The sequence below is a fragment of the Equus quagga genome, chromosome 2 (genome assembly GCF_021613505.1).
Source record: "Equus quagga isolate Etosha38 chromosome 2, UCLA_HA_Equagga_1.0, whole genome shotgun sequence".
In the NCBI taxonomy this organism is placed as follows: Eukaryota; Metazoa; Chordata; class Mammalia; order Perissodactyla; family Equidae; genus Equus; species Equus quagga.
In genome coordinates this window covers 169370223-169385123 of record NC_060268.1, presented here as the reverse complement: position 1 = coordinate 169385123, position 14901 = coordinate 169370223, and the positions used below count along the sequence as shown (strand labels likewise).

At 37.4% G+C, this 14901-nt stretch overlaps 1 protein-coding gene across 1 annotated transcript in view; it reads right to left on the bottom strand.

The window, feature by feature from the left end:
• The window catches only part of CCDC172 (coiled-coil domain containing 172), a 61742-nt gene extending 49522 nt beyond the window's left edge, over positions 1-12220 (bottom strand). The window contains exons 1-2 of the mRNA XM_046652333.1: positions 12142-12220; positions 11847-11932 (exon numbers count right to left, since the gene is read on the bottom strand). Coding sequence (XP_046508289.1) covers positions 11847-11932; positions 12142-12220 — 165 coding nt within the window. The remainder of the gene's footprint in view (positions 1-11846; positions 11933-12141) is intronic.
• Positions 12221-14901: the final 2681 nt, after the last annotated feature.

Here is a 14901-nt window from a genome sequence, read left to right as displayed (position 1 = left end):
TTACATACGAAGGTCAGGGAGGGTCTGCTACAGCAGCTGTATCTCCAACTTTTTGGTCTTACAACTTTTTGGTCTTTAACACTTTATAAGTCAAATTTTTGAGGACTTTTTTGTTTGATTGTTTTTGTGAGCTATACCTATCAATATTTTCTGTAACAAAGATTAAAACTGAGAAACAAAAAAAAATTTGATTCATTTAAGAATAACAAAAACAAATCCACTGCATGTTAAAATAAATATATTTTTTATGAAAAAATAGTATTTTCCAAAACCAAAAATAATAGTAAGAAGAAACGAACTTCTAATTTTTGCAAATCTCTTTAATGTCTAGCTTAATAGAAGAGAGCTGGACTCTCAGATCTGCTTCTTTAGTCAACCTTTTGCAATATGATTTTTGGTTGAGGTATATGAAGATAATCTGGCCTCACAAAGAAATGTAGTTGGAAATGGGAGAGGTATTTTAATATCCTTTGCAAATGACTATGTGTCATCTTCTCTGATAGCATACCCAAACTCAACAAGTGGTAGGTAGCTCCTCGCAGGTTAGTTGCAATGTGGAATCTGAAATCATTTCAATGAACTTTTCATCCTCTGTGACAATAAAATCCATTGGTCTACCTTGTACTTTGAGTGGATCTTTTATCCATGCACGGTTTTGTGACATTACGTGCTGGTCATTTGGAAAATATTGCTTCACTGAATTATTCAGATTCTTCAAATGTTGATACATTTCATAATACAACACTAAACAATAACATTCATGGGGCCGGCCTGGTGGCACAGTGGTTAAGTTTGTGTGCTGCACTTTGGTGGCCTGGGCTTCATGAGTTCAGATCCTGGTTGCAGACCTACACACTGCTCACGAAGCCATGTTGTGGTGGCGTCCTACATACAAAATAGAGGAAGACCGGCACAGAGGTCAGCTCAGTGACAATCTTCCTCAAAAAGAGGAAGACCTTAAACAAAAAGAAGACTGACAACAGATCTTAGCTCAGAGCCAATCTTCCTCACCAAAACAAACAAACAAACAAAGAAAATTCATTAGTTTTGCCAACAAACTCATCAGAAAAATCTTTAAGTACTGTTAAACTGTCAAGCTTATATTGACAGATCTGAGTCTTCCAAATTCTGATTTTTGTTTGAAAGGTTGAATATTATCATTGGCAAAATAATAAACATAATAATAAACATAATAATAATAATAATTTTATTTGTTTGCCTTCAAATGTCAGAGCCAGTTCATTAACTTTTGAGAAAATTTTGCCGAATACTCAAGTTTAAATAATTAACAGTTTGACTGTTAATTACTCAAGTAAATATGGTATTCCAGAAAAAGAAGAGCTAATTCATACTGCAACTCAAACAATCACACAAGTGCTCTCATTTGTGACAATCATTGTACTCTGGAGTCCTTTATGTGAACTCATTTCATCACACACAATATTAAAAACACATGTACACAATGGTCAGCTTCAAAACAGTACTTTTTACACTGTAATCAGGGGCATACCATGAAACTGGTGAGTTTGTTTCTTTACTGTGAGTTCATAGCAGTAGAAGAATACAACTGACCATTAGTACAGTTTGGTGCCAGCGCCTTGATTTGTGCTAAGGTGCTAACAGTTTTACTCACCATTGCCTGCGCACTATTAAAGTGCATTCAGCACAGTGAGAATGGCAAATAACACCTTTGTAGTATTAAGCATTTAATTTAAGACCTCCTGAAAGAGTCTTGGGGACTCCTATGGATCTGCAGATCACAGTTTGAGAAGCACAGCTCTCAAGTGGTAACTGAGCAGAGAGCTAAGGTAACCAACCATCAAGAATTGCACAGGACTGTTCTAAAGTTAGAACTTAAAGTCTCATGTTCCAGTAGAATGGGTAGCTATCCTACTAGGAGAGACCTAAAGGAAGTGAGCATGCATAAAACACTAATAGCTGAGCGAAGAAGCACTTCACGCAGAGGAAACAGCAAGTGCAAAGGCCCTGAGGTCAAAGAATGGTTGATATAATAAGAACAAAAGAATACATTACAAAGGTACATGTTCCTAGAAAATCAGATTATCCCCAGGCAGGTAGACTACTAGAAAATGCCACTGCTACACTCAAAGGACATTTGGTGACCTCTTCTGTCTAGTTCTGCATTTTAGGTATTTATTCACGATAAATGTGATAAGACTTTCTTAATAGAATTACATAGAGATAATTAAGAGTAATTACAAACATTTTAAAAATGAGAACATCAAGAATTTTGAGTTTACAGTTAGATTTATATAGTTGAAGTTGCTTGATGTTAACCCTCTAATTAAGGCAGAAAGTTGTTATATAATTTATTTGCCAATTATTCATTATGTGATTTAGAAGTTGTTCAATGAATGTTTGTTGATTGAATAATTATTCACTGCATGATTGAAGGCTGTTTAGAAGTGAGAAACACAGCTAATTGATTTTCCAAGAACTCACAAATCAAAAGGTAAACTTTTTAAGAGGCATTCTTTTGTGCTGTTACAGTCTTACAAGCTTAGCATACTAAATTTTAATCTAATGCCTTCTGCATACTGAGCCACAAGCTTACTATTCTTTATATGAGGATCATTTTCTCAGTTCCTGGAAAGGAAGCATTTTCTTCTGTTCAAAACATTTCTAACATTTCAGGCTAAACAATTTATTTAGATTAGCTCTTTAAAAAGAAAGAAAGAAAGAAAGAAAGACGCACACTGGTAGATTTTACCATTAGAAACAGTGCAGTAGATTTTCCACTTTGTGGATCCAAGCCAGGAAACGCGCAACTTTTGTGACTTTTAAGCTCTTGCAAACAGAAAGGCTTTCCAGCATGTTGTTACAGAGTTTGCTCTAAACTACTATTACCATGAAATATTCTTTGGATCGTGAAAACAAAGTTGAGAAAAAGGAGTTCAATGAATGCCACATGTACAATTTTACACTTCATTTAGAAAGGTAGTCATTTCAGTTCTATTAATATGAAGAGAGATTGCTACTTCTCAGAGACCAGGCCCCCAGAAAAGAACTGTAACCATGTATATGACCATTAATCAAGCAGCTCATGTTAAGAATGGATGTGTCAAATGGCCAACAAGCACATGAAAAGATGTTCAACATTAACATCACAGGGAACTGGAAACATAAACCAAAATGAGATACCACCTCACATCCACCAAGATGGCTATAAAACAAACACAAAATAAACAAACAAAAAACCAGAAAATAACAATAACAAGTGTTGGAGAAAATACAGAGAAACTGGAACCCTCATACATTGCTGACAGGAATGTAAAATGGTGCTGCCACTATGGAAACAGTCTGGCATTGTCTCAAAAAGTTAAACTTAGGATTACTGTATGACCCAGAAATTCCACTCCCAGGTGGAATACCTGAGAGAATTGAAAACACATGTTCATACAAAAACTTGTACACAAATATTCATAGCAACACTGGAAACAATTCAATGTCCATCAACTGATAAATGGATAAACAAAATGTGGTAGATCCACACAATGGAATATTATTCAGCCATAAAAAGGAATAAAGTACTGATTTATGCTACAGTATGGATGAACCTTGAAAATATGCTAAGTGAAAGAAGCCAGTCACAAAAGGCCACATATTGTATGATTCCACTTACACGAAATGTCCAGAGACAGAAAGTAGATTAGTGGTGACCCAGGGCTCGTGGGGTCTGAGGGGGATAGACAGGTAACAGCTATGGGTATGGGGTTTGTTTTTGAGAAGATGAAAATATCCTGGAATTAGATGGTGATGGTTGCACAATCTTTTGAATAGGCTAAAAGTCATGGCTCTGTAACTTCTAAAATGTATCTTTATTTTTTAAATTAACATAACAGCTATGTCCCCACCGCCAGCCTAAGAAAAAGAAAATTACATGTACAGCTGAAGTGCACTGCATACCCTTTCCTGATTACATTTATCTTCCATCTCTTTCAGAGATAACCACCATCTCGATGTACTATTGATCATTCCCATGCATGTCATTATACTTTCACCATATATTTATAAATCCCTCACAAAACGTATTATTGTTTTGCATGTTTTTAACTGGTATCTTACTTATGTACCTTCTATAGGTTGCTCTTTTATCACAATATTATTTTTTAACAGATTTATGAATTAGCTTTTTAGGTCATCATTAAGTGGCTTTTTTACAATGACATCCAGCACTTAGGTCATACTCCCAGGAACAATAACTAACTGTTATTGTTAAATGTCTTCGCCTACTTTTTTATCAGGTCTATCAGATCATTTCTCCAAGGATTCCAAACCATCATTAATTGAGTTTTTGTTCAAAATAAAGGAATTTACAGTGCATTTCATAACATGAAAGCCTTTTTAAGGACTCTAAAATGAAACAATTCCTTCTGACTGAGGGATAACTTAGAGGGGAAAAGCTTGCACTATGTTCTATCATATGTGATAAATCATACTTACATTAAATGATAAACATAATCAATAATTAACCTGAAATATTTCAACCCACTACAGGCACTCTCTACATGGCCATTCTGGTTTTAACCACTGAAACCTCTCTTGGAGACACTGCAGTTGCCTCCTTAACACGAATTCCTTCTTTCCTTGGTCAATACTTACGTTATTTTTTGGAAGCCTGCACCATTCTCAGACAGCCCATTCAATTTGGGAGAAGTTACTACCCTGGGACCACAGGTATTGGTTCAGGGGTAGTCACATGTCAAAATTCACAGAAAAGAGATGGAAGAAGGTATCTGACAAGGATAATTTCTCTCTTTTTCAGAGAAAGCTTCTGGAAACTTCCTTCTCTCCCTAATTTAAACAAAAAAGCATGTGAGTCTAGGAGTTGTTAGTAACTATTTGGGGAACACAAGGACAACTAGCCATTCTACCATTCTTTACTAATTAAAATTCCAATTCTGTTCAGAGCAGGAATAAATACAGTTAAAAATACTCAACTGAGACAAAGTCTATGTGAGCAAAGATGAGGACTGAAGCTGGAGAGAGAGGCAGGTGCTCCACTGCCTTCTGGCTCTCCTTGACCCTGCAACTGTCCAGTTCTAGAGATACGTGGGCGACATAAAAGGCAGGAGAACGCAGGGCTTATGAGACGGACTCTGGAACCAGCCTTCCTACATCTGAATCAACCTTTCACTTTCTCCTAAGCGTATAACTTAGAGAAATTACTTAAACTCTCTCTACCTCAGAATCCTCATAAATAGCACCTACCTCACAGGGCTGTTGTGGGGATTAAATGAGTTACTATATGTAAAGTACGCCCGCACACAGTTAAGCACTACATGTTTGAACACATTATTATAGTAAAGTCCTCAAAACTGAAAAGAAAAAAATCACATTCCCAGACCCCATTTTCTAGGACTGACCACGTGACAAAATTCCAATCTTTGAGATGTAGATTCTAAATCCTTAGAGAGGACTTCCCTTCCACCAAAGCAATGATAAAGCCAAATGAGAAGAAGCCTTTTGATTTTCATCCTTTCCCTTTTTCTCCAGCTGGAATTCAGATATGATGCCTGGGATGGAGGAGTACCTGTGACTATGAGGGTAAAAGCCACATGCTAAGGATTGTGGAACAGAAAGACAGAATGTGCTGGCGTCTTCTAGGATTTCCTCAAGCAGCTTTAATAAATGGCCCTGGATTGCCCACCTCCAGACTTACCGTTACACGAGAAAAAATAAACCCTTATTTGGTAAAGCAATCACGGCTAGATTTTTGTTATAAGCATCCTGATGCAATTTCAACTGATATAACTCAATCAAATGTTGGGTTTTCAAATATACGTCAAGAGTTTCCCAACACTGTTTAAGCCATTTTGAACTAAATTCCTGCTACTTGCAAGCAAGAGAGCCTCCACTCTAAAGAAGGGGCAATATCTGATTTGACTCAAGTCCCTCAAGGGCAACGCCCATATATTATTGATCCTAACCTGCTGCCTGACTGATACGAATCAGTCATGATAGTAAAATGAGTAGCCCACTTGATTACAGGGAAACTTTTCCAAACTCAAGGTATTACCTTGCTTGCATGAGGCCACTCAACTGGTAAAGCAGAGGAACAAAGGAATGAGATATCCTTATTAATAACTTCATTAAACATATACAACACATACTCATCAAATTTGTTGAAATAATAAAGCGAGGAGACTACTTTTAGTGAATCATGCCTTTAGTTTCCTGTCGCTAAGCCTTCGAACTCTCCTATCGCCTCATCCTTTCCTTATTCCTTCCTTTTACACTGTACTATAGTGGTTAAGACACAGGGCTCTCTAGTTAACCCAATAGAGATTCAAATTTTACATCTACTACTTACCACTTATATCATCTCATGCAAGTTACTTAATTTCTCTGAGCTTCAATTTTCTCAAATGAATAACAGACATAATAAAACTACCAACCTCACAGGGTTCTTGCGAGAATTAATAGAATGTTTATAAAATGCTTACCATAAGGCCTGATACATAGTAATCGTTTACTAAATGTTACCTATTATTTTTAGTTTTTACAACAGAAGAGGTATCCCTCCTCTGTCTACGGCTAATTCTTACCTCATGCTCTGGATCCCATCCTCCGTCCACAGCCTCAGGGCCCTTTAACTATTTAATATCTTTCTCTCTAGACTATCTTCAATCTCTCTCTACAGGCCCCTTCCCACTAAAATGCATAATAACAATGACGATTAAGATGATGATGATGATGATAAAAAATATGAAGGAATTTGAAACATGGATGGAGGAATTGTCCCTTGTCAGAAGGAAGGACACCTCATCCATAACAGGAAGGAAAAGGAGAAGATGAGGTCTTTACTTAGGCAGGTTTGGAGATATCTAAGCAGGGAAAAAAAAGTCTTGTTAAATAGCTTCTATTTTCTCTTTGAAATAAAAGGCAAAGTTATTGCCTGAGAGTTAAGGAGTTCAGAAGAGAGAATAAAATACACAAGAAGAGTGAAGGTTTACAACAGTCACTGCAGAGAGTGAGACAGAGAAATGAAGTAGTATTTCCAAGCAGTGTGGAAGACTCAGTTGAGGTTGAAGCTAATGTCCATGAATGGACACTGGACCTAAATTCTCCTGGAATGGCCTGAGCGCTGCACAGTAGCAGATAATTGGTTCACCCAGAGTTGGAACCTTGTGAGGCAGCTGCAAAAAAAGGAGAGATGAGTTGGGGAAACAGTGGAATGCTCAACCGTGAAATCTAAGAAAAAAGAGGGAAATGAATATAAAGGTAGGTACTAGTGGAGGAAAAAAGACAGAAATGGACTCGAGGTCCTGATGAAATCGGAGAACAAATATAGTGGGAGAAAAGTGAAATGCTTTACTGATTTTGAAAGTTAGGTGGTTTTAGGTGATGGTAAAGTCCAGAGTATGATTATGGAAACAGGTGGCTGATGGAGAATAGAGAAAAAAGTCACTGAATATGTGGCTACCAAACAACTGACAGGCCAGGGTGGTAGCTGAATGATCCATACAGACAATGACACCATCCAGGATGATGACAAGAGTTGGGACAGAGTGGAAGCCTGACAGCCCAGAGCCAAACTCTAAAGAACAAAGGAGAGTACCCAGTGAGTCAGCAGGATGACAGAAAAAAGGAGGGGAAAAGATGGTATAGCCTAGAATACAGCGTGAGCTACCACAAGAAGGTAGAGACATAATGTCTTGGAAGGAGCACTGGAGAGTGAAGAGGACATCCACCAAATCTCCAACTATGAGGTTATCTTGAGTATGAAAGAAAAACCACCCTCCGTAGAATGGACTCCAGACTCAGAAATATATTGACTGGCTATGGAATTGCACATACGTAAAAGGACAATATATCTAAAGTTCTATATTACAACTTTAAAAAATCAGCTGTACATATTCAAGACAGGATGGATTTGGCTTAAAGAAATTTCACATGAAAAAGTCATAGAGACAGCCTAGCGGTTAAAGTTCAGCGTGCTCCACTTCAGTGGCCTGGGTTTGGTTCCCGGGTGTGCAACCACACCACTTGTATGTTGGTGGCCATGTTATGGTGGCAGCTCACATAGAAGAACCAGAAGGACTTACAACTGGAATATACAGCTACATACTGGGGCTTTGGGGAGGGGTGACAAAAAGAGAAGACTGGCAAGAGGTGTTAGCTCAGGGCAAATCTTTCCCAGAAAAAGAAAATAAAGTCACAGAGACTGCAAGCAACCAAGTGCAACTGTCCCCAAAAGTGTCTTGGTCACAATTAACGGAATTATAGGTATGTATTAAATTGAGATAAACACAATTTCCTCTTTACTTTCTAAAATTAGGATTAAATAATTCACATGTACTGCTACTTAAACAAATGTTAATTAGAGGGGAGAAATAATTCCCCTCTTTTACTATGTTTTTAAGCAACTTTTAATCAACAATAAAATTAAATTTAGGCAGGATATAAGTTTTTCTTTGATTAAACTTTAAAAAAAGGAAAAAATCTCAATTACAAAACTTCATTCAACATTATAAATGATGATAATCTGTGATTTTGTTTGTTCTTTAATCAGCTAATAGAGTACTAACAATACGACTTTGCCTGTTGTTCTAGGAGGATTTCTAACTTTTATTAATTAAAAAAAAAGAATGTGTACAGTTTGAAGTAATGAAGTAAAAGAAGGCGCCTTAGGTTGTTTATTTCAATATAATTTTCCTTTCAAAATTCATAAATATTATTTTGTTATTGTTTTGATGTTTAAGCAACCAGTTAAAATTGGGAGAAGAAAAAATAAACAAAATAGCCTCAGACTTTCCTCCATTTACTTCCTCTTGAGGGAGTATAGCATTATATGAGGTTTTATGTAATACGTTTATAAAAATTAAATGCCCAAATTTTAATATAGACTATCTTTTAAAACAGAAAATATTCTTTTAGATGCTTAAAAGAAACTACAAACGTTCTGTGAGTCCTTTTGACTTGCTCTGTCATCATTACGATGAAACCCTTCCTTGACTATCAGAAGCTTTAGGCATATTGGTAAGCATTAATGCGAATCCAGGGTATGTTCCTGTCTTTCTGCTTTCGTATTACCAAACCTAACCAGGCATACTGTGGCTCTCCAATTCAGAAAGTACTCATACTATATAAGCTGAGACTTTTGCAACCATATATTCTAAAGGACTCATTGAGCCCTGAAAGGCAAATGCTATCATTCAAGTTCTAATTACATGCTACCTGGGTTTTACAGAACGGAAAAAAATGAATACTGTTCTTCCTAAATACATTTTCTGACCACAAGCAACTTCCAAAATAAATGCCCAAAATATTTTCTGAATGTATCACTGTAAAAATAGCTCAAGCACTGGCCTATTCAAATTATGTTCTAGTTTCTCCTTAAGCTGCTTCTACTTGATAAATTGGTCAATAAATGCCAAGTCAAATATTCAAGTAAATATATTTTCATTGTTATTGGCAGACAAATAATTAAGTCTGAGAATAAAAGAAACAAGAAATCAATTTATGACGACTTCTTCAGTTCCTCCCATTAGTCATTTACAACTGTGGTCCCACTTTTAAGATCTTTATACAGACACACACACACACACACACAATTTCGACTATAAATCAAATTATTTCAATTACAAATTAGTATTGTATGAACTGTGAACCTCATATGTTAATTTTATTAGTAAGATACAATTGTATTATTACTCATGTATATGAGCTGATTAAAAAGCAATGCACATTTATGAGCCTATATTAATTAGTACTTTCAGCAAATGTTTCTAAACAATGTTAGGGATTTGCTCTGTCTTCTCTCCAGTATAAATATTTGAATCTACATTTTTTATGTATGTGTATATATCAACAAATTACATTTCCATTTTCAGCAAAATAGGCTACTGACAAAATATTACAAAGAGTAAACCTATTTTTTTCAAAGAAGATATTCAGAGAGTAAATCTTTTTTTTTTTTCTTTAACATTTGTTATCTGTCAGGTCAATATCTTCACCAATCCATTTTGCACAAAAGCTTACATAAGTGACCTTTTAAAAATATTGCCCTAAACTAGATGCCAAAGCTTCAGATACATTATTTTATGTGATTTTCATGAAGAAAAAAGTTTAAGATGAGTTCAAGAAATCTGTTTTAATAAAACATGTTGTCACCACTCAGTTGTCACTTTCATGGTGGTAGATTAATCGTTTTTAAATTATATACCAGGGACAAGTCGTTTAACCTCTGAGTTTCCTCCCCTATTAAGGGGGATTAACGATGGTGCCTCATCACGGGATTCCTGGCAGGATTAGAGGAAATAATACAGCTGAAGCATTTACAACGTGCCCAGGATAGAGTGCGCTCAGGAAGGGTTAGCTATGCTTTACCTACTTGTATTTGTCTCCCTCTTCGATTAACTTCTAGTTACCAATCCTTAAGGGATCTTAATTCTTTTAAAGGAAAAGAAAGCCACATCATGACATTCTCAATGCTTTGCCCATCCCGATTCACAGGCAAAATAGGACATAGGGTCTCACTGAATAATCATTCCAAATTTTATTTTAAAAGACAGCACTCTCCCTATTATCTCACTATTACTCATTAGTTACTCACTAGTACTCACTAGTACTCATTAATTCATTCAAAATGCTAATGTATATGATGTGCTAGACATTGGATACACTGGCTATAAACTGGGTGAGAAAAAAATTCCAGATATATTGCTCAAAAATAGCGAGGGATACAAACACAAGTGCATATTGCTGTTTAATTGTAATGTGGTACACTGAATGCTATAATAAAAAAATTTTCCAAGATCTCCAAGGGAGGGCTTCACAGGTGTGTCTGAGCAAGACTTGGAAGAGCAGACGATCACGAGGTGGAGAAAGAATCTTTGATCATTTTATTCAGAAAGAGACTGAAGATTCCTCACAGCGCTAAGTTAAAAGAGACAGTTTAAGCAAATGGACTTCCTCAAACAGCTTTCCCATTGCACAGTTTGCTTATTTTATCTTCAGAGCTGAATAAATATTTTTGTATGACTGTCGCCCCCACCCATGGCGAGGCCTTCATTGTGACGTACTTGGATGATGTTCTTAGCTCTGTCCTCCCAGAGCTCAGCAAGATCTTCCTAGAACCACTTTTATGACACAGCTCCCTGATCAAAAACCTGCAAGTTTCCTCCTGTTCCCAGCTATCAGCCCTGTGCTTTGGGAGATTTCTCTCCCAATATGCCCTGGGCATGTCTCCCTTTTGTTTCTATCCTCTCTCTGCCTCAATGCGGTTCTCCTACTACTTCTCTTTGCCTCTCCAAAATTCTACCCACCACTTCAACATCCTCCTTCAGGAAGCCATCAGATTCCCTTGCTTCTATATACGACAACAGAATTTCACAAATGCTGCAGCAAAGAGTGAAATGCTAGTGGAAAAATTATACTTTGGGATGTAAGACATTTCCAAAATATGGTTAAGAATTAAAAAACGTAAGGCAGACACACATTTGAAAGTTACATTCAATTGTTACACCAACAAAGCACTCTTCTTAAATTATTTATCATTCAAAATTTACATATACCGCACCAACTACTTATTGAACAATTATTTGTCCAATGACATGGTGCTCTTTTAAAACGTTAACCAACCCACAACACTGGCTTCTTTAGGACAAGCTCATATTAGAATCGAAGGTGCCACTGGATCTAGAACTTTAGATCTTACAACATGGAACTACACTAACTAGTATAGTAGTGTGCTTCCTACTTGGAGCACTGGTTAAACAGCTGAAAATTTGAAACAACTAGTTAAATAACAAATATCCTCAAAAAGCCAAGTTAAAAAAGACTTTCTCAAGTGATAATGAGCCTGCTCTACATGTCAATACCTTAGATTCCAACTTGATTTTCTCTTCATTCAGTTCCTCTGTTGCTTTCTTAATTTTTCCACGACATCTGCTTATTTCCGACCTTACTGTAAAACAAATTAAATCTTTAAACACATCAATCTTTCTCAAGTCCCCATGCTGCAGGCTGTGATAAGACGCCTTTCAGCTGCCTTGCCCTCGACGTGGAAAGCAGGCGCCCGGAGCTGCTCTGACCGCTGTCTTCTGGATTTCCTCCCGCCCCAAGCCCCGCACCGGGAAGACGAGAGGCCCCCTGGCAAGCGGCCGACGCGCCCACCTTCGCGCATCCGGCGGCGACCCTCCTCGGCCTGATGCTCGGAGAAGACGATGTGCTGAAACAAAGACTCCAGATTCATCTCGGGGCCGGGCTCCCGCCGATCCTTTTTCCGCTCTTAAATATTTAATAACCAAGCCTGAGGATCCTGGAAAGCACAATAAAGAGGAAGGATTGTTCCAGGGCGATCCCCAGGTCGGCCTCCCGTCCCTGCCCACACCGGGGACCACGCGCGACCCCGGGCGCCTTCCCGGCCGGCAGCGGCGCTCTCGGCCTTCGTCTGCTCTGTCACCAGGGCCACACCGTTTCTTCGCCCTCCTTGCGCCTGGGACAACAGTTTCCCACTCTGCCTCTCCCTGGCTGAGTGCAGCTCCCCTCGGACGAGGCCTGGGCCCCTCTCCGGGTTTCCTCGTTCGGGTGGCAAATAAAAATGGACGCTCTAGGCCTTGGCGTCGAGCGGGTGTGGCCAGCAGCCCTTTCTGTGGTCAGCCTCTTCCTCTTAGCCGCCTCTGTTTTTAGACATAAAGTCCCCAAAGCGCTCTGTCTCTCAGCAAAACGTGCACCCGCTAACAGTACTGCGGGCTGGAGACCTTCTCGCAGGTGGCGGCCCACGCCTCCGGTCGGCCTCGCCCGGGGGGAACTTTAAATCTACGGCATCCGGTTGAGCCCATTCCCATTCCGCGTTCAGCTGTTTTGCTGTGGCCGTGTGGCCCCCAAAGGTCTCAGGCCTTACTTGGAGTTGGGGTGATCTATCTCCAAGACACAAACACCCAGGATTATAAAGTACAGAGTACTCATGATTCTAAATATAAACTTTGGAAAGTCTTATCCTTTGCGTATGGCAGAGGCTGCTATAAATGTGCAATGTCTGACATTCCATCTTAATCATTCCTTTGTAATCAGGGCATATCTTTTTTGTCTCCTTTAAAATTAATCATTGCCTTTTGTAATCAAGCTACAGTAATATTAACACTTCAATAGCTGCTCAATATGTGTCAGAGACCAACGTGGTTGCTAATTAAAGCTTAATCATGAAAGGCACCTTTGGGACTTCTGCATGGAATTTTTTAAATTAAAAAATAAAATATTTTTAGTTTTAGTAGGTCAAAATATTAAGATTATAATAAACACGACTTTATTTTTGACTGTTAAATTGACATTGGCTAAACTTTAAAAAGTAATTTCTAGTTAGTTACTTCTAATGTATTTAGAAGTAAGCAAAAGAAGGTAAATGCAAATTCTGTCACATCATCTGTATAATAGAATTAATTAATATTTCATTAATGCTGTAGTATAATTGGTTATAAATTTTAACCTTTTGCAGATTTCCACCTTAATTTCCATGAAGCCATGTATGCATAAAACTTAATTCTTAAACTTTGTTATAAAAGGATACATATTGAAAAGTGTAATGAAGTAGAAAAGAATTGCCCAAACATATCATTCAGAAGCAATATTAATAACATTTTGGTTATTGCCTTCCAGGTTATCTTCCTCATCTTGCATTTTTCCTTTATAAACTTGAAAATATCGTGAATAAGTAATAGTAATAGTTATTATTTTTTATTGAGTATTGGCCAGGCACTATCCCAAACACTACATATCTTCTTAAGAGGATTTTTACTATTACCTTCATAGTATAGTTGAGGAAACTGAGGCACAGAACAGTTATGTATCTTGCCACCCTTGCATATCTAGTATATGGCAGAGTGAGATCTGAAACCAAGAAATCTGAGATCAGAGGCCATGAATTTAATTTTGAATTCTGCTCCTTTTCCCGCTTTTTATGTCACAAGTATTTTATTGAAAAGTATTTCATTGAAAACTCTCCCTAAATATATTTTTATAATTTCATAATCCTCCATCATACAGATGCACATGTAAAATTTAGGTATACTGAAATAAATTTGATTCGTTTATCTGTTTAAGGATGGAAACAAAGCTGAAATTGTGGTTTGGATCATTTTCTTTGAGGACTCATTTGAAAGCTTGTGAACTGTGCCATAGCGGCCATCAAAGGAAAGGGCCTCCAGAAGATAAATTATATTACTAATTAATATCACTCCCTTCAGAATTATTTCTGTAGACTTACCCAGGGAGAGCCCTCACAAGGAGGCTGGTTTTCAAAAGCATGCTGCTCTTTAACATTCCAGTTTTATTAGTTACACTCAAACTCACATTTATTATTTACCATGCTCTTTCTGTACTGAAACTTGGCGGAGGGAAATTTGGGCAGCCTTTAGGGACCCAGTCGCCTCACTCACGCAGGAGTATGGAAGACAGAGCTGCTGGAAATTCTGGGAAGGAGAAATGGCTTCTTCATCTTCTGCACCTCCCAGAATATTTTGGTGCTTTTAAATCCCAAGTTTGAGTCTTCTTAGAGTTACCACAAGTGTAGCCATGAGCAGGTTTTTTGTTTTATTTTATTTGTTGAAGCAAACCTAATTATGCAAGCCCACAATTCAAATTTTAAAAGTTTCATAATAATGAGTAAAATTAACATACTAAAATATTGCTATTGTGTATCTAGCTTTATTCATACATTTTCAGCATGTATATCTATATATAGATATACATGCTGATTACATTCTATAATCTTAGAGCAAGAGTAGCATTACTTAAATTTATGCCAAATAAAAATGGCAGAAGCATGGTAAAACTAGAGCATGCTATTTTCTGAAAAATGTATCTTATAAGTCTAAAAAAAGGAAATGATTCATTCAACAACTGCTTAATGAGTCTCTGGTAGTCATTCAACATTCA